This window comes from Hetaerina americana, unplaced genomic scaffold (assembly GCF_022747635.1).
Source record: "Hetaerina americana unplaced genomic scaffold, ioHetAmer1.1.p SCAF_29, whole genome shotgun sequence".
In the NCBI taxonomy this organism is placed as follows: Eukaryota; Metazoa; Arthropoda; class Insecta; order Odonata; family Calopterygidae; genus Hetaerina; species Hetaerina americana.
The window spans coordinates 3,959,380-3,985,931 of NW_027286863.1; the positions used below are offsets into that span (position 1 = coordinate 3,959,380).

The following is a 26,552-nucleotide window of genomic DNA, read 5'->3' on the forward strand; positions in this document are numbered from 1 at the left end:
AACTTAAGTATGAGCGATTCCTACGCAAGTACTAACTAGATTAGAATTCCAAAATGAATCGTTGTAATAATTCCATGATGCCACGGCAAGCTCGGATATAAAGCTGTAAAAAGTTATTTGGCAGAAAAATACATCATATTTCTGCCTGAGTAATGAAACACGAGAAGAGAATCAATGACATGGATCGGAAAGTCCCTTGGTATTGATATTGAATCTTTTCCTGGGGTATTGTATTAATTAACATTTTGTAAGGAGAGAAGGCCGATGCCTAGTGAGTAGAAAATATGCTCAGTGAGCAGGTGGTCCCAGCCTGAATGAAACTCTGGACATACTTCCGGCTTCAACCGATTTGGAAATCTTTTGAAACAGTTTCCGGGTAATCTGAGGAGTCCGAGGTAAGAAATGGACCAACCCCACCTCCCCGCCCAGATTTTCACTTCCAGGGAGAGCTTAGTTCGAGGCGCGCCCCACCTATCACACCAATCTTCGTGATGAATACCGTGGTTCTTGCTGAAAATCGGATTCAATGGAAGAAGAGACTGGTAGATATGGCGAATGAACAGAAAAAATACTTCGGAATGAATTCGCGGAAATTTCAAAATACGTCGACGGTTGGAAATATTGAAGGTAGTACAAGTTTGTCGTGTATTTGTCCAAATTTGGCAGATGGAACGGAGCATCGTTTTATCGCTCCCAGACGATGACCTTCAGAAATCACTGCTATACTTTTCTTAATGCTACCAGTGAATTAGAGAATTTCACAGTGTTTAGAGAGTACCCCAAGTTTCTTTAAAAAAAACTGCGGACAATAGTCGTATTTTTGGCTGGAGGGATTTTTTTAAATATTCTTAAGGGGTTAATCTGTTCTCAATAAAGACGCATATAATTTTTAATCAAATGATAAAATTAGGTATATCATGCATTACTTATTATTATTATAAGAAACGGAAACTTCTGTTGATTCCTTTAAACATCCTGCATTGAGGCAAGGAGGGTCTTGTATAGGATAAATACGCCTTTGCTTAAAAATTAGGGCACGTTGTCTGCGTCTCCAAAAATAGGTAGCATTGATCAAATTTTGAATGATTAGCAGGCAGACCGGAACTTGACTTTACCCTGTTTAAACAACACGCCCCTGACGCCCCTTGCCGCTGGTGTGCCTCTCGGCGAAACATAAATCCAGGCAAGCAAAAGGAGACGATCCCCAATATTGATGACTCAGCTTTTAGCCCACTTGGCCCGTGTGAAATAAAACCTCGAATCTCGATATCTTGATATTATTCACGAAATCCCTCTCTTTTGTGCGTTTTCTTGGAAGTCGTGAAGTCTTCCAATGAGAAGCTCAAAGGAGAAAGGAACATTGCACGCAAATAGCGCAATGGAAGTGAGCTTAACCGGGGGGGAGGTGTGCGTTCGATTTCTTTCGGTTCGACGCCATGAATCAATATCCGGGAGCGAACAGGGATAATAAAATATTTTCTATTCATTAATTCTTGAGAGGCTAGTTTATCGCTCGCCTTGGTTATAAAAGTTTTGATAAAGCGATACGAATCCTTTTGAATGACTACACTGACCTTGATGATATTGAATTAATTACACCCTGCGGTGAAACTTTCACACACGCACACACACTTCAAGCCCAGGTGATGTCAGTCGACATCATCCAGGGGACAAAAGGCGCGAACGAACTTCTTCCCTGGGAATGAAAAAACGAAGTGTTCCCTTGTGCACGCGAGGGAAATATTGCTGAACACAGACTGCGGGAATCTTCAGATAGCTTAAAAGTCATTCGCGGATGATGGGAATGAAATACCACCCTAATTCGTACCATCGCTGTTAATATTCTTATTCTGGTACGAACATTTGGACGTGAAGCCGCGTCCGGATTTACGCGTGATGATAATAATAATAATATACTTTATTCATCTTATAATCATATTCACATATGATAGATGTCGTCGTTTTTCACATTTGTACAGTTTGTTACATATATTGCGACCTTTTTATAGGAGAATTTCGTTGTTCCTAGATAATACTGTATAGTATACAGCACAATATACAATCACATAAAATACTTATTTGAAGATATTTGCATACATACACCTAGTATTCTACTCACGCTAGACCTTATAATTTTAGGCTAGTAAAGTCGAGCTCATAATACTCCTGTATTGAGTATAAAGGATTGGAGGTAAGCCAATCACGCAGCACCCTGCGGAACACCACATTGCGGGCTGACTTTACAGATTTTGGAAGCATGTTAAACAATTGAATAGGTAGACCTTCAACTTTGTAAGTCCTATCTAGCCTACAGTACGGAAAATCCATTTTAGACTTTGCTCTGGTGTTATGGCTGTGAACGCCAGCCCTAGTGGAGTGCATACTCGTATTTTCTTTTACATGAACTAATGAATAGAATATATATAAATTGTAGACAGTCATAATTTTTAAATTTAAAAAGAGAGGTCTACAGTGTTCAAGTGGACATGAATTAGATAAGGTACGGACTGCCTTTTTCTGCATCACAAAGATTAGCTTAATATCAGATGCAGGCCCACAAAGTCTAATGCCATAAGTAATATTTGAGTGAAAGAATGCATAGTAGGCATTAATTAAGTAGTCCTTACTAACATATAATTTCAATTTCCTGAGCAGAAATAAGGCTCGGGCAAGCTTCTTCCTAATGTGTAGAATATGAGCACTCCATGTTAACTTGGAGTCTATATAAAATCCCAGCAGTTTCACAGGGACAGTGTAGCAGATTTTAGTGTACAGAGAAGATGCTGAGTTTTATTGGGATTCATATGGAGATTGTTGGCAGAAAACCAGTCCACTGCCTTTTTAAGTATAATAGGAACTCTATTCATCGCATCAGAATGATGGGGGGAACTATGTAGGAAAGTAGTATCATCCGCATAGAGGACACAGTCAGTAATCATATTGGGGCACAAGTCATTAATCATGACCAGAAATAAAAGAGGTCCTAGCACAGAGTCCTGAGGTACACCATATTTAATATTTAATGGTTTGGACTGTTTACCATTTACATAAACTGACTGCTTATGATCGGATTAGTAGGAAGAAATAAATTTTAGTTCAGTATCCTTAAAACCATAATATTTCAACTTATTTATGATAATTGTGTGATTAACACAGTCAAAAGCCAAAGAGAGGTCACAGAGTAAGAGAGCCAAACATTGATTACCTTCAAAAGCCTTAATTATTTGCTTTATAACATATTTAACAGCTTGAGTTGTACATTTGTTGGGTCTGAAACCAAACTGAGTCGGTGTAAATAGATTTAAAGATTCAAAATAGTCCAGGATTTGGGTAAATACAACTGATTCAATGATTTTTGCAAGTGGAGAAATAATTGTAATAGGACAATAATTGTTTGGAGAACTGATATCACCACGTTTGTGAATAGGAATGACCTTGGAAAACTTCAACTGATCAGGAAAATAACCAAACTGGAGACAGGAGTTAATGACAATGGCAAGAGGGTATGCTGACCAGTCAATTACAGATTTGATTGAATTATTTGAAAGCCCAAACATATCTTTACAATTAGAATTCTTGAACTTTTTTACTCTTTAATATATCTATCTGAGAAACTTCTTTCCATCTAAATGTAGAATTTGTGGTGGGAATATTACATGATAGGTTATTAGCAGTGCTAGCTGAGGTTTGATTAATATTATTTATATCAGCTAAAATATTGTCAACCGAACTAATAAAGTAGTTATTAAAAGATTCAGAGTCTATTGGAACATCATCACACTTTTTACTTGATCCTGTTTCTTTTCTGATGATAGTCCAGGCTGCTCTGCATTTGTTGGATGCATTATTAATGTGGCTAACATTGGCATGACATTCAGCCAATCTGAACTCAATAGAGTAGTCCTTTTGGTTATTGTAAGCTATTGGCTTTTTTAAGATCAACCCTACCACATAGCTTATACTGTTTATATAAGTTGATTAAATTCCTTCTCTTATTCTCAAGGTCAATATTAAACCAATTTGCCCGTAGATTGGGCTTCTGTTTCAGCTGAATTAATTTCTTTGGGAATGCACATTCAAACAATAACAGGAAATGACTAAAAAAGTTGCAAACTTTCTTTCACAATCAGTATAGGTCAGCAGGGCATCCCAGTCAGTATTATTAAGCAAAGTTATGAAGTCATAGACATGGTCTAACATACGCAGTTTTGGAAGTTTTGTTATAGCTATTAACACACAGCTTAGGTTGCCATGAAAAGGAGATTGCAAAATGATGAGAGACATGGGGTCAAAGACTTTGAGAATATAGTCAGATTTGTCAGTATTAGTTATTACATTGTCAAGACAGGCATTCAGCCTAGTCGGTTCCAAATTGGCACAATAGAAATCAAAGCCCCTGAGAAGAATGTCTAGCTGAGTATGATTCCTTGAATGGCAACCCATGTCGACATTTAAATCGATTCCTATAATGATAATTGCATGAAAGTTTTGAAGATCAGTTAAAACCTTCTCAAGCTGTTCACAGAACACATCAAAGTCTCCATTAGGAGAACGATAAATAGATTCTACAATTAATCTCATTCCTTTAAGGTACACAGCAACAATTTCTAAATGTAGATCCATACAAAAACGATGTAAATCCAACTGTTTACACGGCAGATCGTTTTTTAAATAGATGCATACACCACCATTTTTGAAAGATTTTCTACAGTAGATTGAGCCAAGAGTATATCCCGTTATTTGATATAGATCACTTTCTCGCTCATGTAACCAGCATTCAGAAAGACACAGAATATCATAATTTGCCGAGTTCAAGTGAATTTCCAGGTCACAAATCTTGTTTCTTAGGCACTGAACATTTAGCACAAGGAAGTTGACAGAAAAAGAACAGGAACTACCTGAGGTTTTGGGAGTTTTCAATTGGTGCACTAATCATCCGGAGTATTCCGGCGGAATCTCGGAAAAAAATAATTGCCAAGGAAAATATTTTTTGGCCAAAACTCTGAGGAAAGGAGCTTTTCACGGAGATCTTCGTCAATCGAGATATGAAAAGAGGCATAATTACCTCTGGATACCTTAACCTGCTCGATATCTACTGATGTATCGGGGAGCTCGGGCAGGTGGTCCTTCAGATAGGACATAATTGCTTCTGTCTTGGGGTCAGGATGAAAATTCCAAACATGCACGTGAGAACGTCGATTAATGCCAGAAATAGAGCACTTTTCATCAGAGGAACCCAGATGGGTGTACGGCATCGCCGCTTATGTTGCATAACATTAAAGCCATCACTAGAAATGTAAGAAGGTTGGCTAACAGAAGCATTTTCACCAGTGTATTCACTCGGTTGAGTGACGACGACGGATTTCAGTGGTAGATGCAGAAGACACAGAAGTAGATTGAGGTTGAACACGGGACGTAGCAGGCACAGTAGATGCATTCCGTTTGAAGGCACGAGTTTGCGGACGTTCCGGAGCACCAACCAACGGTAGGCTTTTTCTCTTTAAGCAATGGCGGTTGAACTTGAGCATTAAGCTTCGGAACATTAACAGATTTTAAACAGTCTGCGAAAGTAGCCGCACATTTAGGCTCTTCAGTAGTAAGTTTGCTTTCAGATTTTAACTTAGTCAATTCTTCTTTTAAAAATTCAATATCCGATGCCATTTTGGAGATTTTATAGACAGACGCTCGGCAGTAATATATGTCACGGCATTCTAATAATGCTTTTTGCGGAAGAGTCCCGTACATTTGATATGAAAAAATCGCGGAAAACAGTCACAACATATAAATTTATCGGTATAATCGATAGGATTTTTACAGGAGTCACACGACAGATCAGCAACAACGGACGCCATCTTGAAATGAATAGTCATCCATGAACCTCAAAAAAAGGAAGTTGGCTGATGAAACCTTTAGGATTAAGTTACCGTCATACTGTAACCCAAAAATAGTGAGCTAAACAAAATATTAGGCTGAACTTGAAATTAAACCACTTGGCTTTTCCACATATAATCTATGTGGAAAAGCCAAGTGGTTTAATTTCAAGTTCAATATGAAGATTTTCCACCAAGTGACGCCAGAAACTGTTTTATTTATCAAAAACATTAGGCATTTCAGACCTCTAGTCAAACTGAAGTAAATACCAATGGAACTGCAGTCTCATGCCAGTCGAGTCGAATTTTCGATTTTTTTAAACAATTTAACAACCCAGAGTAAATATGATTCTCTTTATTTCCCTATTATTCATTTCATCCATTCCCTGAGCCAATAGAATTTCAGTGCACAGAGCGAAATGCAATTAAAATGTTCGCTCGTAAATTTACTAAGCATAAGTAAGATTCAATATCCCAAGTACTTTTTCGACTGGGGTCATAGCACGGAATGGAAAGTATTTATTCGCTGCGAATGGGTTACAAATGCTCGCCTTTGCACTCTCTGCCCTTCTTCAAAAAAGTCCCCCAGGCGAAATGATTAAGGGGCAATGGTGGGGCTAGTGGCCGTGAGAGGGACGTAGCCTGCTCCTTTCACCTTGTGCACGGGGGTCACGGAATGGAACCAATTGTGCCGGAGGGTGTCATGCCCCCTTTGTGCATGAGGTAACAAGTATCAAGATGTATATATATATATATATATATATATATATATATATATATATATATATATATATATATATATATATATATATATAAGCGCTCGATAATTAATCACCTTGATACTTTACATCGACCAAGTGAGTTTGAAGCTTGGTTCCACGACTTTCTCCTTTATATTACGGAGGCGTTTTCAAGAGATAGATGTCAGCGAAATCGACTGAATTATACCCGGCTTTACTTTCTAGGAAGGCATGAAGAGTTTAGAATATATTTTCGGAGAAAAAACTTTGGATTTGCTTGGCACTTTAAATTGAAATCCCTTATTAACGGCGTGTTTTTTCAAGGGAAACTGAATTATAAAATTTACGTTTTTTCTCAGTGTCTCACATATCCGACGGTTTAACTCCCTCCTATCACAAGTGTTTTCACTCTTATGGAAGTGTAGGAGCGTATGAAGATTTCGGGGAGATCACATGACCACTCCGAAGCCTCCTTCACGTGAAAATGCTTAAATGCGCAGTGCGTCGGGCGCGCTGTCTCGGGAGCGTTTTTTGAACTTTTCACCGTTTTGTGCTACTTCTGGCGACAGGAAATGCATAATACGCTCCGAAATGAGACATTTACGTCTTTCGCTACCCCGATTCAACACATCCTCAATAATCAACACGCGTAAATTTCTTGTGTCCATTTTGTAATGATTAAGATATTATCGGTTTTCTCCTTTCCTTCGATCTCGTAAAAAGCAGCTTGGGGCAATTATAAGTAAAATTAAGCATTTCCTAAAAAATCCTTTGTCACTCGTTTATCCAAATTACGGAAGCAATTTCTGACTCTGATTTTACAAACTAATCGTCAAAAAGAGGCCCAAACTCAGAAACAGACTACTCTACACCAATCAAGATAGTTCAAATACCCATTCCCTTTATTGACGCATAATTATAAAATTTTCCAATTCTTATTTATGGTCTACTGTGATATTTTTGCCCTTTTACCTTCGACCACCACAGGAATCGCAAAAAAAATGTTGGAAAGAGTCAATACTCACTTACATACTAATTTGTACACAAAGATAATCATTAAGGTTATCAGGATGGGGAAAGGAACGGAGTGGTGAAAGAGAATGATAAGAGAACGGACGGAGAGGGGAACGGACGGAGAGGAGAAACTGAAAGAAGATGGGTAATAGTGGATGCAGGACATATAGGAAGGAAATGAAATGACGAAGAATGAAATAGAGGGGGTACGAAGAGGGTTGGGGGAGGGAACGAAGGGAGGAACGAGGAGTTGAAGAATGATGTGTTAATTTGTTAGTGTAAAGCCAGGTGATGCTTAGGAGCTTAGGTCTCCGTGTCTCTTCTAAATCTGCCTCAACCAGAGATTACCATTAATAACACATCAACGGCGTCCAAATCAATCCAGATAAACAGCGATCCGTTTGAAATGGTTAGCCAGAATTTATTATTGTATTACATATTTCATCAATTAACACGCCAAAAGGTGGTATGGGGCCAGAGGGCATTAGGTTAATTATGCACAAACGAGTTAAAATGTCCTAATTTCAATAAAATTGATTTCAAAAAATAAATCATAATATACAATGAGATTATAAATCAGATTAAGAGTAAAACGGTGTTTAGTGTCGTGGTAAGCGAGGTTTATAGGTGTAGCAGCGGATAGTCACTCTGTCCATCGAAAGCCTACCTTGACCGGCACGAATACTACCTTTAATGATAATGATATATGTTTTGGAGGACATGTTTTAACATTGAGCTCTGTGCAACAAAAATTAGAGTAATGAGTGTCCAAGAACGTGATCGAAAAGAGATCGCCGGGAATGCATTTGGAGGGCGCAGTCCCATACTAACGGCCGGCCGTTCGGCTGCCCGAACTTCTTTCTCCTAATGGTGTGCCAAGACCGTCAATTTCAGGGCCCTAATGGTGCGGGAACCAGAACGCTTAGGAAAAATTTAGCAGATAAGCAAGCATCGGCTGAGAGCCGATCGCAATAGTTTCAGTTGAAGCGCCAAGTCAGGGATGCATCCATTGTTTTACCTTTGGTAATGTGTGTCTGCTGACGTCCGCGTTTCCATTCCATTGTGCACTGGACTTCATGTTTTTTATAATCGATATCTCTGGAGTAAGAGTAGTGCACCCTATGGAACCCGAAGACCTAGAAATCGATTGCGTGCCGGCTAGATCGTTAGCTATGCGCGCCAGAATGACCAATGCACATAAAAGAAGAAATAGGGGAGCAATCGGCCACCCCTCCCAACCAAGGACTTTTAAGGGCACTGGCCGCGTTTTCATTTCACCGGCGCCTCACACGAGCGCAGGAAGAGTGGAGAGGGAGTGCTTTCGGCCGGTCGTGTAATTAGCGAGAAGCGATGGGGAGGGGCAGAGGGGATAGTGGCGGGTGGAGGCGGTTCACCCCCCCCCCCCACCCCCATATTTGGCACATTCTCCAATCTGCCCCTTTGCTTCTAGGGCTTGCAAGAAGCATGCAACTCCATAATATCTCCCATTACGTTCGCCATGAGAGTGGCCACTCATTTTATGGATTACCATTCCCAAATTTTTCCCCATTTTCCCGACGAATATTTCGTCCTGTTCCCCAGTTTTCTCCCGCTTTGATTGGGTATTTTTTTTAAGTATCTTAACTAATTGCCTCTTGTGGCAATGGTATCATTGAAGTCGGTCCGAAACAATAGTTCAGATTTTTTCAGGGGTTGCAAGTGCGATGATTTCAAGTATAAAACTAACAGATTTGGCAGCTGAAATGAACGTCGTTACCACCGGATATTCCTGATTTCCATTTCATTTTTCCAATTTGCTTATCGAATTCCCATTTATTCGGTGAATTCGGCCATTTTTTCCCAAAATTAGGAAGAAACTGATAAATTCCTGACTTTTTCCCTGATTTTCCTGACCAAGGGGTCACTTTGGTCCGTCCACATTAGATTAGGCAACTACCAGCATACGGATTGACGTTAATGAAATCACGTTTTTGGGAACTGTGATAGTCATCTGTCGAGTTGGTTGAATTTTCATCGGAACTGGAAGTATCGCTTCGAAATAAAACGCGAACACGAGGACGCATGCGCAAACACTCCTTTCAAAAACGCATGTTGCTGTTTATTTGTTTAAATGCACAAGAAAGAGCCAAATCGATTTTGAAATTATTTCACTGGGAATATGTTCTCACATCGCACACACACGATACGTCTCGTCAAGTAGTTTGTCACCAAAACCAGATACATTTGGAGACTCCCCAAGTGGGTAGCCTCAATTCTAATGGCTGTAAATAGTAATTATCAAAATCTGCGGTAAATAATTAGAGACGTCAGGAGGTAGTTGTATGTTATTGATTCATGTTTCGTTACCCTCAATTGCAATCCGAATTGGAGCCAAAGTGACCGCGGCTAGAGCCAACGCGCGGCCCGAGTAATCTCTCAAAGACATTACCGAACGCTTCTCCAGGATTCTATCCCTCTCCCACGGCCATTGGGAATTCAGGAAATGATCACGAGAGGGGCGAAAAGGTTTGACACGTTGACGGGGCATTTATTATTTAGCATTCTCGCGCCCACCCTCGGCGATGGAATAGCCCACGTCAACGTGTCCTCCCCGTCGATATTCCGTGGCACAAAGGAAGGCCCTCGATGGGCCGAGGGGAAATTCCGCTCTAGTTTGCACGTCGCTTCTCCTCCCAAGCCGCATAAAATCGTTCACCCCTACCATCGACTGACCCTCCTTTGTCAGGGGCAAGCACTTTCGCCTCGTCATTTCGGAGGAAACTCATTGCTCCGCCTCACAATCCTCTGAACATTCACCTGAATTGCAATGCCAGCAATTCACATTCTTTTCATATTTGTATTGAGGTTGGCAGAGAGAGAGAGAGAAAAACCCTATGTGAAGATCCTCATCAATGAATGCCTACTGGTGATAAGATAAAAAAAATAGAAATCGATCAGTCCCTCACTCACATAATTCAGGAACGATATGCATGCTCCAATTTCTCAATTACATCACATATTTTTATTGCATTTACGATATGCTTTATATGACAGGTATTATGTAAATGTATATTATGCATTAAGACAAATATTTTGAGCTGAATATAAAAAACTTGTGGAACTAAAATGTAAATTATGTTTATCTTTTCCATTGCAGAAGGAATTTACGTCATGTGCATCACTCAGACAACCTCTCGCCCATGCTTCGTTTCTATTCTAAAACCTTTTCATCATTTTCTAAACTGATGACACTTTTTAAAGTTGACCCTGAATCATCAGGTGCAGATTTTGAAGCATGGCACCCAAGTCTACGAGAGGATATACTGGATGTAGTTCATGAAACATTGGTTCAAACGGTAACATCAAAGTAGTCAGTGAAAATATAATCATCTAGAGTGTTATATGTAGTTTATATTTTTAAATGTAATTCATAAATTTAAATTTAATTCATAAATTTGAATTTCGTTCATAAATCTGAATTTCGTTCATAAATTTGAATTTAGTTTATAAATTTCAATTTAGTTTATAAATTTCAATTTAGGTTATAAATTTCAATTTAGTTTACAAATTTCAATTTAGTTTATAAATTTCAATTTAGGTTATAAATTTGTGCTTAGCTTATAAACTTCCCACCACACTGAAAAGCTTAGCTTGAGTAAGGTACATCTTGAAAAGTCTGTTGTGGCATCTCCCGCAGTTTCTTTGGAAATTTAATATTATGGAGTAAGGGAGAGGTTCAACACAAGTGGTGTGCTGGTGTCAAATGACATTGGTACATTAAGAGGGATTAAGAGAATTATAAGGGGTTTTGCGATGTGTGTCCCATTAAGAAAGAAGACGGTAAGTAAGTCTGTTGGCGAGAAGCAATAGACTGAAGTAAATATACAAAGTAGAGAAAAGGTATGGACTGGTCTGATAGCACAGTCATAGTGTTATTTATCTTCGAAAATAAAAACATCGGGGAACTTTAAAAGTGCAGGTTGCATTCACTTTGAGATTTCAAAATTTATCAGATATGAACCTCAAGTTTTCTGGATTCAAGCAAAATGTTCTGCCGACAAAGACATCGTTAAACTGGCCCTCGCATGTTACTTCGGTTTTCACTGACTTCAATATAAAAGTTTCACAAGCATTCCAGTGGCCAAAACTGTTGCCTATCCAGGCCAAAAAATATAGCGAAAACCTGAGAAATCCAACAAGGAGCTATCAAATGACTGAGGGTGACTGACTATCATCTTTAATTTACCTGAAGATTAGCACTGAAGTAGCACCATATATTAATGAATAAAAAAGAAATTGAAAATATGTTCCTGTAAGCCTCAACTCCACCGAGAGACATTTTCAGTAAAGTACTTACGCTGATGTTGATGATTGCAGAGGTCCTTGATATTTGTAACGGCATACCTTCCTTTAGGGAAGCATTGATTATATCCTCATTTACAAGCTGCAAATTTGCTATTTCTAAAAGTATTACAGAATAATTGAATGAAATCTTTCTAATATCAATTTAAAAATGGCATCTGCAAGAAATAAAAATACAATATATTTCATTTCTTAAATAATTGGCACATTTTTATAAAAGGCATTTCTATATTATCCTACAGCAGGCACCAATGCTGGTAACTTTTGGTGCACTTGAGTGAACAAATTAAATGAAAGTGTGGTTTAACATAGATTTGACAGTATTTTTATTATTATAATTAACAATAGTGTACCAGTTTAGGGTAGGTTTTTTTATAGTCCCTGGCACTGCATACTAATGTAAGCTCTAAAAAACATGAAAAAATACCCTTAAACCCCACAGTGCATACTTGCATTGCAACAATTTATTCTTTATTAAAGTATGCATTCTACCTCCCTTGATTGCATCCAAAATGCCTTTTCTTCTCCTCCATATTCCTCGCTATCCCAGCATTCTTCCCTGTACCACAATCTTCAGCATCCCACTGCCTCTAATTATCCCCTGCACCCACTTGTCCCATCCTCTTCAAATTTATCCCAACAGCTCTCTCTTTACCACTACAATGCCTACAGCTTCATTGCTTGTTTCCCTTGCCATCCATTTCATTTTTTTCCATTCTTCTCCACTCCCACCTCTCAAAGATCTTCAATCCAAGTATATCCCCTTGCCACAATAATACATACATATACAAAACCCCATATTTAAGTTTCCATTGGTATTTTCTTTATACCTTTACTTAAGGTGCCAGTACTTAATTCCTACCTATTTTAAAAGCTCCTGTTACTAATAATTTTTTTTATATTTTTTGCCCTGGCTACTTTGCCCACATTCTTATAAAACATTTCCTAAATAGTTGAACTGTTCTACCTGTTGTAGTTTAGGTACCCCAGCTTTAATACTAACTGAACTTATACAACTGCAATCCTTCCTTTTTTTGAGAATTTCAATGATTTTTATGACTGATTCTCATCCTATGAATACCACACTGATTGTGCAATGCATAGAGTAATGATAGTAACCCTTTGGTTGAGTGGCTACCGAATGTTTGATCACCCTCAAATCAAACAATTAGCGATATATGACCTAGAAATATGCAATAAGGACAAAGATTGACTGATGCACAACTTAATTCACATGTTGCAATATTGAGTTTTTCATAATTAAAAAATTAAAGTCTGAAATCAACTCACCAATGAAAGTATTAACTTTTAGTGGAACTGATCACAGAGCTATACAGCAAGAATGTCTTAGATAATCAACTTTGAAACTATCACCTGACTTGCATTTCTTTGAAACTATCATCTGACATTGCTTATTGCATGCATACAGAGCACATAACAAGGAGTGTTAAGGTGCAGAGGAGATATCAGGCCAGAAGAAGACTTGCCATCTCAAGTTTTGGTAACCAACTAGCCAGGCCTGAAAATAATTCATTCATTTTATTTAAATCCATAGTGGGTAAAAGTTCTAAGTAGTGCATTGAAACTGTGGCAAGTAAACAAATCTGTACAACTTTTCAGAAAGTATACTGTCACTGCTTAGAACCAATTTCTATTTTCCATGGCTTTCTCTTCCTTTAACAGCTCCAAATTAGGTATTACTAACTCATTCTTTGATGAATCCAGCTATAATTTCGATGGACTCCAGCTTAAAGCAAGCTTGAGTAATTCCACAATTGGTTAATGTAATGACTTGATGTTTGAAACCTGATCTGAAGATATTGTAATGAATCTGACAGGAGCCAGAGAGGGGAAAATGTTAGATTTGTGACTATGGAGACCTATGAATAGATGTGAAGGGATCAGTATCATCCTGTGAAACCTGGTGAATGGTATTGGATTCCATATTAGCTCGATGAGCCTTGCTGAACCACAGATGGCCAGCATAAATCCTTGTGCTTGGTATAAGGTATTTTTCCAAAACAAGCTTAAATTTTCAAAAACAGAGTGTTCAAGAATGGGATCAGAAATTATTTACATATTGAAAGTCCATATAGCGCATATATCCTTGGGTTTTTTTAAAAAAAAAGGGAAATAGTAATCAGAAATTAGCTGTATCACTATTTGAAACATGACAATAACATCTCTCCTTCCTGTGCAATATATATTTTGAACAAAGGAATTAAATGATGATGCTACAGATGGAAAACTATCTCATATAAATGAACCAGTTTAGGGTAAATCATGACAGAGGTAATTATTTTTTCCCAAAATAAACTGTCAGGAAGTGTTGAGAAAGTTACTATATCAGGGTTTTACAGCATATTCGACTTAGAGCAAAGGTGTAAAGAAAGGCATTGCAAACACTTGAACTTTCTAAATGTTAAAGGTATTATGTTAAAAACTCTCTCAGTGCTTTCCCTCAGGTTTCTATCTTAGAACCATCACCACTTTCACCACATGTGGTGATGATTAATGCTTGTTAAAAGTATTCATCAAATTCAATTTATGCTCATTACTTGGCCTCATATTGTACAAGTTTAGAGGTTTCTTTTTTGTATGCACATATAATACAGGGTACACAAAGAGACCTATATTTGCAGTCAACGTATTTGACAGAAAAATTCAAGTCACTCATATTCAGTTTCAGGAATATCAATTACTAATTGCAAAATAGTTGTGATTACAATGCTTATAACAATTAAATCCCAAAAAGTTAATTTGCAACTGCTATGGGCCATTCAACTATGGATCCTTTGAAGACAGCTGAGCTTCACTTAAAAAAGAGATCCACATACATATATAAATAGTAACTTTCTGAAGGCACAAGCGAGAATTCAGGCTGAATTTGGAGGTTTGTAAAGAACTTGAAAAAATTTCCATGTGTTCCTACTAATTAATCATTATTTTGCAGCCACATCTGACTCATAAAATTGTTCTCAAGAGTATAATCATAGCCCTACTAAAGGAAAATGAGTAAGTAACTCCTGTTTTCAAATTCTCTTTTACTGTGGACTTGAAAATATGAATGAGATTGTTTCTTAAGTACTGAACAGATATGTGCACAATGGCTTATTATATTAGTTACATAAACCTATTTACTTATTATTTGACTCAAATAAACTATAAAGGTAGTATCTATTTGGGTCTAATTTGAAATTAAAATATACCATTACTGGACATCCATGGAATGGAAAATCCAACATCCTCAAAATCCTTGCAAAACATACAAATAATAATTCTTCATTTTCATATTAAACGTATGTATCATAGTGTATATATAGCAAATAAACAATACATTTAAGATCATAAAAACTAACTTTCATAGTCTTGAGAATTTTATTTTATGCCTTCTTTGTGTGCATCAATTAAAAGCTTCCCCATAGAATATGCATAGATTTTCAACAGATCCTACATACTTTAAAGATGTAAACAAAATTCTGCTAGACTTTCTGACAACCAATTGTTCTTCTAAATGAATATTTTCTTATGCACAGCAAATTCAATTTGAATATTCTTGTATAGAAATTTAAAAATGCATTCCTTTCCTTATCGTCATCAATATAGTATAAATAAAACTATTTCTGGCACAATTTGTATTCATTTAAGAAGGCCAAATTTAAAAAGTTTTCGCTAAATTCCCTCTTATTTGAAGTCCATATTTATATCATACTTTTCTGTGACTTATTTAGCAAAATCATGCCAGAAGGGGCATCTAGGTCTTTGAAGTGCTGAGGGGGGCCATAACCCAAAAACTGATCTAAAATATTTGAAAAAGGATTATTAAGTATTAGCCATAGCTCTCCTCTACTCTTAAACATTTGATACAATTAAAATTTTTCCTCTTGTCTGGAGATAGTTTTTATCTTACAGATTCATTAGTCAATGATTTGATACACCTTTTCCAGGTTACCTTATATGGTGTGTTTGTTATTTCAACAGACTTCTTCCTGCAGACGAAGTTCGAGCACTGTTCATTCTCATCCAAAACCCTATATTTGCTGCTCAATCCTCATACTCTGTATACGCTCATCTTCTCAAGAAAATTGTCAACCTTTACCCACTCCAGCAGCAACTTCTTATTAGATGGTTCCGAGGGTAAGTTCTTTCCCTGATTAGGTATGATTTTAACTTAACCATCATCTGGCCATCCTGAGTACAATTTCTCAAAGTGACAAGTCATATCACGAACAAGTCTTCTTTCTTTTTTATTGTAATAAATCTGCATACTGCCTACATTTCACAATATGAGATTTAGGAAGTTTCAATTTTCATTCACTACAGTATTTAAATGGCATAAATATGTTATACTGCAATTAAGTTACTAAATATAACATTTTGATATGTTTTTGATCCAGAATTTGAGACTAGGAACATAAGGTATTCAAAGTAATGCCTAGTTGATATATTATAATAATAGAAATTTATATATTTGTGCTTAACCCTAACAAATGTATTAATGAAGTTGTTTGTAGAGTTAATTCTACCAGATATAGGCAGTCACAAAATAAGTGATTACACTGTCATACAATGTATTGACAAATGAGCAGTCATTGGGAATGATATTTGATATTTTAGTATTTAGTGAAAATGTAAATCCATCCATGAGTAAGGATTGCTTAATAAAATTTAAACTGAAAAATAGTAATAAAAATCTGTGACTTGTAGAGAGTCTGCCTGGAGAAACACATGGGGAGAGGCAGTAGCTTCATGAGAATTGGTGGCAATCAAATTGGTCCCCAGAATAGCACTCATTTTACAGCATCCGTGATAAAAATTCACTATTCAAGCACTTTAATGCTAAAGACAATGAGAATCCACCACATTACCATCCCAACAGGTAATCTCTCTGCTTCTATTTTATCTCATGAATTTACTGACAGAAGTGCTGGAACTTTCTCAATTAAAACAATCCATGGATCAACTATTATCACACGCATATCTCCTGGTCAGTGATTAGAAATCTAGAATCACAGATGGAGGAAACATTGTCATAAGAAAGAATAGAGCCAAATAATCCTGAAGGAGGTAAACACTTCATACATCAATAAAAATGGAGAATCTGCATTTAGATTAGAAACTTAGTTACAACCAGCTGGTAAAGCACACACTCTTTGTGACGGTGTGAGCAACCATTGCTCATTGGCTGCAGTTTTAGCTTTAGTTAGAGCTACTTTGAGTTCAACCTTCCCCAATGTGGCCATTTTTCAAATTTTTTCAAAAAATATGCAATCCTTTTTCCCGATTTCATTTCTTATTATTATAAATCTAATATGGTTTTTTGAGGATTATTCCTAACCACTTCATGAGTCATTGGTGTCACTGAAATCAATCTCACTCTACTTCCACTTTTTGTTAAGGTCTTCAAGGGCAACAATGATGCAACTAATCTCACAACTAAAACTAATGATTTCCTCATCACGAATTCCCAAATGCCATTTCATTTCAATCGTGTGGATATCATATTCATGACCTTTTAAAAATATTTCACCTTTTCTCGTGAACATTTTTAGAAATTGATGACTTAATTTCTGACTTTCTGATTTCCTTAATGAGTGGCCGCTCTGTCCCCTAGCTCCTCTTCAACTGCCCATAGAGCATGGGTACCATCAGACCCATGGGTCATGCCATGGGTCACAGTGAAGGATTTTCAAGAAGGCGAGACTGATGGGATAATGAAATCCCTTACTTAAACTGCAACATGCTCAAAACAAGGCCTCCATTAAACAAATCGATATTCAAAAATATAGGCAAATTTAATATCCAAATGGTCTCCCAGAAGAAATGAAGTACATAAACCAAAGAAGAAGAAGGGACTAAAATAATAAGAATATTTAATACTGCAATGCATCAAATTTTTTCAAAGGAATTAACAGTACAATGGAGCAAAGAGCAAAATAATTTTAAGGTGTGAGAAAATTATGCATCAGGGTGAGAGAAACTATTTTAACTCTTAGTTCTAATGTAGAAAAGGATGGCTAAATATCAGCCAAATTTAATGCTTTATTGATTTGAGTTAATCATTTGAAAACAGAATGGAACTAAATCCTATGAAATTCTGAAAGAAAACATTAGTCTTCTACAGTCAGAGAACAGAAATTTCCAGGATTTAAAAATGAACTCGATTGCTACCATATCACGAAACAAGCACAAAAAGGCACTTTCCTCCCTAAGCTTTGGCATTAGAGTTGAAATAAATACACCAAAAGAAATGATTCAGGTATCCATATGCACAAATAAACAATGAATTCTTTACTAGTGTAAATTCAAAATTAACTAAATAGAGCAATCTTAAAAGAAGTAATTTTGCATAAAGAAAGACTCCAAACAAACAATATAAGCAAGAAAGTACTTCTTTCTAGCATATACGAGGAGCCAATTTCACCTATGGTAGTAATTAATGGGCAGACACAGCTGCAGAAATGAGAAGATTGGAAGCAAATTGAAATGAGCTGTCACAGATGATTGCTAATGACGAATGCATCACTGAAAAATTCTTTTGAAGAGCATGGTGTAAAAATCAACTAAAATACTCACAAGAATAAAAAAGAAACTAGTTTTGTGTGATTTAAGGACAGACCAGGAATATACAAATAGGTCAAGCAGACAAAGAGATATCCAAAGGTAAGCAGACACAAGGAACGGGTTTGATGGGCAGAGTGGAGGGTTGCAGTTAACTAATCTTCAGATTGATGGCTGCTAATGATGACCTACTTAAATCAAATCCAGTATTTGAAATTCCATTGTAATGATTAAACAAATTAAGAATATTAAGCGCCAAGGTCAGAGTGACCTATGAACTAAAGATATACCTAACAAAGGCATTTACACAAGCACTGGCCAATACAGATTCTTCAACAACTAGATTCTTCCTATTCTGAAATAGCATTCCTTGATATTATGTACTTTGAAAATTTAATGGCGGAGCATCAAAATTTTTGGATATTTGAAAAATTTTAATAAATAACTACACTGAAAGATAACTCATCATATTCTTCATTTTTTCAGCATGGAAGCAGAAAAGTTAAGGAGGATTGTTCGAAATACTATACAATTCATCAATGTTAGACAATTCCCTCCGTCTCTGCGACGTCACCTTCCATCTCATTCATCTAGCCGCTGGTGGATACCAACAGCTGCCAAAGTCTTGGCTCTAATAAGTAAGATTATTAAATTCTAATTATTTTTTATTTCTGTCGGCAGCATCCTTTAGGAGCATGGATATAAATAAAATCATATTTCCAAAAGTTTATAGCCAGCGATGAGAGTTTAAAGGACAAAATATTGAGCTAACAGATGATGCCAATCATTGACCTTCTTTTTGTGATTTCATTGCTCTTTTATAAAAAATTTCATCCCAGAATTCAATGCCAATGATGACGATTTTATAAAATTTAGTAAATTAAAGTTGAAGTTTAAAATTAATATTAACCAGTATATATCACTAAACTTAAATCACAGTTAAAGGTTTGAGAATGAAAAAAGTAATAACCTTCAGATATTACTCCAGTTAATCACCTCAAACCAGTATTTTACAAGTACTGAAATATTAGGATGGAAAATTATCACAAAGTTACTTCTGCAATATCACAACACACCCCAAAAGTATTATCCATGGAATAACACTTTAGTTCAAAAAATTCAATCAAGGTTTCCATTAATATTGAAGAGCCCAGCTTTGCAAGTTATTTTAAAAGGCAACATGGAGGAATTATTCCAGTTCAATGAAATGTCTTCCACAATTGGCAGATCCACTGACATTTAGCACTGATTTACGCCCAAAAAACAGATGCATGGTATTTCAGGGTTGATAAGAAAATTTGCTTTACAATCTATATGCTTTCAATGATTTGAATGTGCTTTACTAGTTTATGATAAAATTTATCAAATTTCCAATTCTTCATAAATCAGACCCACAGTTGGTCTGATTTAATGTGATTTTGCTAGTTATAACAAATATTTTCCTTTAAATTGATTTATTTTTAAAATCCCACCCTAGCTGTAAAAATACCTCATTTTCATCATATTTTCACTTCTTTCAGATGCCTCCAATGAACTTCCAGCGCCATCCCCATGCTACCCGACACCTGACTCGTTGACTGGCGCAACTATTCCCCCTCCCCCTCTCCACTACACAGAGCTATACAACAGCGCATTGGATCATATTGATTTGATGAAAGAGTTTTCATTGTGGCAGAACAATCCACAAGGTGGACGATTTTCCTATTGTCAGCAACCATTCCTGCTAAGCATTGTTGCCAAACGTACAATACTAGCAAAGGTTTGCAATTTTTCCATGTTTGAGAATTTGAATGAATATACAAATACCTAGTCGCATGAACTATATGATAAAGGTAGATGTTGACTCATAAGATTATAACGATAAAACGACATCTACTACAACATCCAATCAACAATCTCATCATTGCATACTCATATTCTTTACAGGACTCAGAGCAACAGATGATACAAACCGCTAGACGTAGCATTGAGGCAAAAGGAGCATTTTATCGTTACCGTTACAGATATAGACCTCAAATGGATATTTTCTTTCTAAATATAAGAATTCGAAGATCACATCTTGTTTCTGACTCACTCAACGAAGTATGTATGCGTAAGCCTCAACCTGCAGATTCACATTATATGAGTACTAACATTCATGAAGAGTGCTTAAGTGCATAAATACAAGTAACAGTAGTCAAGCCTGATCACAAAATTAATGCTGAGATTTCTGATTCCTTTACCAAATAACTTTACTATTAAAAAAAGGTAAAAAGTAAATTTTAACATGTTATCTCGGCCTTAATTGCCTGAGTAATAATACCACAAAAACCATTTCTTAAACTCCTACTCATCCCTCTACCATTTTTGTAATGCAGTCACAACTAAGTAAATAACTCACATTGAAATCTTTCAGATATCAACTAAAAAGGAAGACCTCAAAAAGAAGTTGAAGGTTTCTTTTGTCGGTGAACCAGGCTTGGATATGGGGGGGCTCGCAAAGGAGTGGCTTCTTCTGCTTATAAGACACATATTTGAGGTTAGGACTACTAATCGAGTCATGCATGGTCAAAAATACATTTGTAATCGTGTACATTATTTCATTTTCATCTATAATTCCAATATTATACCAATTATCAATACAATCAATATTTATTCACTGTATTTTCCTTCCAATGAAGCCTGATTATGGAATGTTTGTGTACCATCCAAATTCCCGCTGCTACTGGTTCAGCACATCTGCACGAATTATGGATGATCGACCAAGGAGTGCAGGGAAAAGAGTGGGAGGACGGAGGAGGCAAGGCAGTGGTTATTCTAACTCAAGCAGTAGCAGTTCTGGCACAGAAAGCCCACTGGGCAGGTAAAGAAGAAAAACATTCATGATTTTAAAGATTTGGGCATTCATAGTCATTTCATTAATATCTCAATATGAAGCAGGTCAAGAGACATCTTGTAAAATTACTTTTATTACAAATTTTCATTGTTTTTACAACAATTTTTTAACTGAATTTGATCCTAACTTCACTGGATTGATTTATTCCAAGCAGAGACTTGTATGGATAGATCACTTAACATTACCCATGAGGTTTGTTTAAAAGCTTATAGTCATACAAGCATACTTGTAGTCATGAGTTACAAGCTCATGACTACAAGTGTGTATTTTTATTTATGAATCACTTCTAATCCTGCATGAAAATTTTCAGTCCAAAATAAATAATGATAGCATCCTGAAATGGACATGAAAAACATTACTACAACCAAATTGACCACATAATAAGCTTTATGTCTCCTTTGGAGGAAAACCTTCAATTATGAGCATAAAAACTAAACAGGACCCAGTATTTCATCAGAAATGAAATGAAATAATTGACTTTGTAATTCCTCACACTTTATTTAAAAAACACAAGCCAGGTATTGGCATTGAACACCATCATCAGGTCACCCAGGTATTGACATTGAACATCATCATCAGGTTAACTGATGATGACGTTCAACGTCGAAACCTAGGCCGTGTTTTTTTTTAAATAAGGTGAGTGGAATTACAAAGTCAATTATTTCATTTCAATATGCTACGTAAAAAAGATAAACCCATTTTATTATGAGAATGCCTAAATATACAAAAGTCAATAACATATGGTGTTTCTGAACATCAGTCGCAATGTAAAAATTGCATGTGACTGCTTGCACATTTTTCCAGTGACAGCAGAAGCCGTGCCAGCAGTTATGAGAGCCACATATTGAGCCAAAATAAAAATCTGAGAGAATATAATTTAATTGGGGTGTTAATGGGACTAGCTGTCTACAACTCTATAACATTGGACCTCCATTTTCCATTGATTTGCTATCGAAAATTGCTGATGCCACCTGTGGCACCTTGGACCTCAGATCCAAAAGAGCAGCAGAAAGATGATCAAGATGAATTTGTGTACCAGACAGATGGAGAGACATCTGATGAAGACAACACTGATGGGAGTGATGAAGACCCGTTAATGAGACACCATGATAAACTCCTCTCTAGTTTTTCATTTATTGAAGCTTCACAGGCAGGGAGTTCAATAAATTACGAAACAAGATTTGACAGAGTTGGGTTGGTTGAGGCACCATCAATAGAGGCACTAGCAGAAATAATGCCAGTAAGTTTACCTTTAACACATTAAGTTGATGGAAATATTTCTTAAATAGCTATTAATCAAAATTAACTTCATTATTTTACAAATACATATTTTATATTTTACAAAAATTGGAACTCATTTTATAACAAAAAAGGGAACAAAATTCAATCATGACTGACCAGATATAGAGTTTCCCAGAAATATGTTAAATAGAAAATGTAGGAACAATTTCATTTCTTTTAACTTCACACGCTATGTTATGCATTCTTTGAGCATTCGAGGAACTGGAGCTACCCTCCCCCTTTTGAAATCTGTATTATGGGATGAGCAGCTTGAGTGTAACATCATAAGAAGGAATCATTGCCGATTTTTTTATATGGAAACTAAGTACCGTATTTTCCCTTCGATAACGCGCGCGATATCTCTACAAAAATGTTCCGATTATCGAAAAAATGACGACGACAAATTGAAAAAATCCAAACATTTACACACCTATGCGCACAATAGTTTAATTAAGTCTCGTAAAAATAAATTAGTCTAAAAGCATGCCTTTCTAATTGCATTCTATTTAATACAGATCTGCTACATTTACCGTTATTTCTCTAATAAATTCATGAGAAAAAGAAGAAACATAAATGAAATATCTATAAATTCCAAAGAAACTGCGGGAGATGCCGCAACAGTAACTTTTAACGGAGTCATCCGCTAATGTGCATTTCAATGCAACAATTTCAGAGTGTAAAAATCATTCGCCTTGACTGGGATTCGAACCCAGATCCCTCAACATCCGGTCGAGTGCTTTAGCCACTTAAGCTATCGAGGCGTCCTCTTAAACTCTGAAATTTTGGGGCTTTTAAAGGAACAAGATGTTGTGACGAAATGCCATACATACAATGTCACAGGCATTCGTAGTCGTGCGCGAGGCGCCACTGTCCACGAGGTCAAAGCCAACTTTAAACACTTATGGTGTTTTCACTTTGACAAATTCCAAAGAAACTGCGGGAGATGCCGCAACAGTAACTTTTAACGGAGTCATCCGCTAATGTGCATTTCAATGCAACAATTTCAGAGTGTAAACATCATTCGCCTTGACTGGGATTCGAACCCAGATCCCTCAATATCCGGTCGAGTGCTTTAGCCACTTAAGCTACCGAGGCGTCCTCATAAACTCTGAAATTTTGGGGCTTTTAAAGGAACAAGATGTTGTGACGAAATACCGTACATGTCACAACATCTTGTTCCTTTAAAAGCCCCAAAATTTCAGAATTTAAGACGCCTCGGTAGCTAAAGTGGCGAAAGCACTCGACCGGATATTGAGGGATCTGGGTTCGAATCCCAGTCAAGGCGAATGATTTTTATACTCTGAAATTGTTGCATTGAAATATCTATACTTCATTTATTCTAATACGTAGAATTGCCATATTCTAATACACAGTTCTTCACGTATACGGAGAGTACGTCATATTATATACGCGTACGTATAAATATATGATAGTTCAATCACTGGAATCCAAAAAATTCATCACCTGAATCACAATTAATTAAATTAAGTGCATTTATTATCTCTTCAGGTACATCACCGAGTCCACTCTCTGAAGTTAACTCTTCCTCATATTCTATGTACTGGCATTGAAATATTGCCTAAAGCTTTTTCAAATCTATTTTTTACACAAGTCACTCCGACACCCTGCCGAATTTCCAGGATCCACCGGCTTATTTCTTCGTAAGAAACTCTTTTAATCCTACCGGATTCTGTGAAGTCTTTCATACCAGACATCATCCACTTTTCCCAACTAGAACGTAAATTTGATAAACAGATTTATTAATTGATAAATCCTGACAGCCTGGCGATTTCCTTTTTATTATTTCGAGAAATTGATGACTTCTAGCTTAAACATTGTGTACGATTTTATTCTCCATAGGTAATTTTCTTGAGAAAATTCTGAATTACAAAAGCTTTCCTCAATTCAGGTTTGAAACAGTCACCAGGTAGGCGGCACTCTCATAGAACTTGATGGGTGTCTAGAACAGCGCTGATACTAACAAAGCGAAGTAAAGCAAACAAAACAAGAAAATTCAATTTCATTCATTCTCTTATTTCTTTCATATTTGATTTGCTGAAATTTAATTTACAAAGGAAATAAATGGGCACTCAAACTGTCTCGTTTCGATTTACGAATCATAGCGAAAAAGCCATAAGGTGGCACATAATGTTGACTGGTAACTGTTGTTTATTTTTTTATCCTTCTGTTGTTTGGAATGAATTGCTATCACTTGGCTCTAGTCTTCTATGCACTATACACGTATTTTACACACACACATACATACATACATACATATATATATATATATATATATATATATATATATATATATATATATATAAATGCGAGTCGCGGTAGTCCAGTGGGTAGAGCGTTGGACTGCTGACCGGAGGGTCCCGGGTGCGATTCCCGGGCAAGGCACTCTGGGCACCTGCAGCTCCACCCAAGCAAGTGATTTTTCGGGTACCAGATCTTCCTGGGAAACCATAACCGGCACAGGGAAAGGAACTGGCCTCCATACCCTGATGTGTGAACATTCACACGCCGTATAGGGCTTAGCACTGGGTGAACTATACAATCACCTACTAAACCGACCTTCGGGTTGATTACTGTGTTTATGGTGTTTTTATATATATATGCCCAGTTCATCTACGTCTCTATCTGCGAATAGCAAAACAAAATTGATCTCCAAATAAGCGGCCCATCAAGCTTATATAGCTTATAGGGTTTAGTACTGGGTGATCCCTACCATCACCTACTAAACCGACCTTCGGGTTGATTACTGTGTATATTTATATGTATATATATATATATGTATGAAAATGTGTGTGTGTGTGTGTATATATATATATATGTATATATATATATATATATATATGTATGTATATATATATATATATATATATATATATATATATATCTGTGTGTGTGAATAAATAAACACACATATATAGTATATATACACACACACACATTTACATACATATATATATACATATAAATATATATATATATATATAATATATATATATAAATATATATATGTAAATGTGTGTGTGTGCATATTTATATATGTGTGTGTATATTTATTCGCACACACACACAGATGCACAGCATCTATGGGTGTTCAAGATAGCTATGAAGCCCTAGGTGCACAGTATCTATACAAAGTCATGATAGCTACAAAGTTCTGGTTGTGCGTTATACATAAGGTGTGTGTTATCGATGGGAAAGTATGGCATTTTAAATTCACCATAAAATTTCATGAATGCTGATGAGTGAAACACAAAGTAGCAAATCTGAGTATAATCAAGAATAAAATCTGCATTATTAGTCCTGAATGAAAGCATCTTAAATTTGTGACTTCATTGTTCAATATTAGTCTGCTTGCCAAATGATTTCATGTGTCTAGGCTTTAATAAATACAAAGTGAGCTGTACCATCACCTATTAAACCAATTGGTGGATCGCTAACAATGATATAATGAGACAAGAAATAACATCATCAAATCACTCCTATAATAATCATAATTTTGCAGGATGTGGCACGTGGACTCCATGAGCTACTGGCTTATGAAGGGAATGTTGAAGAGGACATGTGCATGAATTTCCAGGTACAAACTTCTTGGTAACTGACAAATCAATAATAACAGCATATTATGCCCAAAGCAACACACCAATCTTTGATCAAAAGCAGATTATCCAAATGTGCCAACTAAACATTTTTGCCATCAGCTACCAATTTACCTCCTTGAATATGATTATTTTAAATCAATTACTTAAGGTTACAGGCACAGGTAAAGACATTGATTGAAGAAAAGGTACAATTAAACTATGAATGCATTTTAAAAGATTCCATTCACTACCCTTTTTTAGCCAGTTACCATAA

The 26,552-nt window shown here is 36.4% G+C and overlaps 1 protein-coding gene across 1 annotated transcript in view; it reads left to right on the forward strand.

The window, feature by feature from the left end:
- LOC139689939 (probable E3 ubiquitin-protein ligase HECTD2) overlaps positions 1-26,552 on the forward strand; it is an 89,294-nt gene that overhangs the window by 55,032 nt on the left and 7,710 nt on the right. Inside the window, exons 5-14 of the mRNA XM_071587088.1 lie at positions 10,761-10,959; positions 14,919-14,980; positions 15,947-16,102; positions 19,013-19,164; positions 20,047-20,285; positions 20,453-20,608; positions 20,922-21,044; positions 21,187-21,368; positions 22,206-22,641; positions 26,203-26,277. Coding sequence (XP_071443189.1) covers positions 10,761-10,959; positions 14,919-14,980; positions 15,947-16,102; positions 19,013-19,164; positions 20,047-20,285; positions 20,453-20,608; positions 20,922-21,044; positions 21,187-21,368; positions 22,206-22,641; positions 26,203-26,277 — 1,780 coding nt within the window. The remainder of the gene's footprint in view (positions 1-10,760; positions 10,960-14,918; positions 14,981-15,946; positions 16,103-19,012; positions 19,165-20,046; positions 20,286-20,452; positions 20,609-20,921; positions 21,045-21,186; positions 21,369-22,205; positions 22,642-26,202; positions 26,278-26,552) is intronic.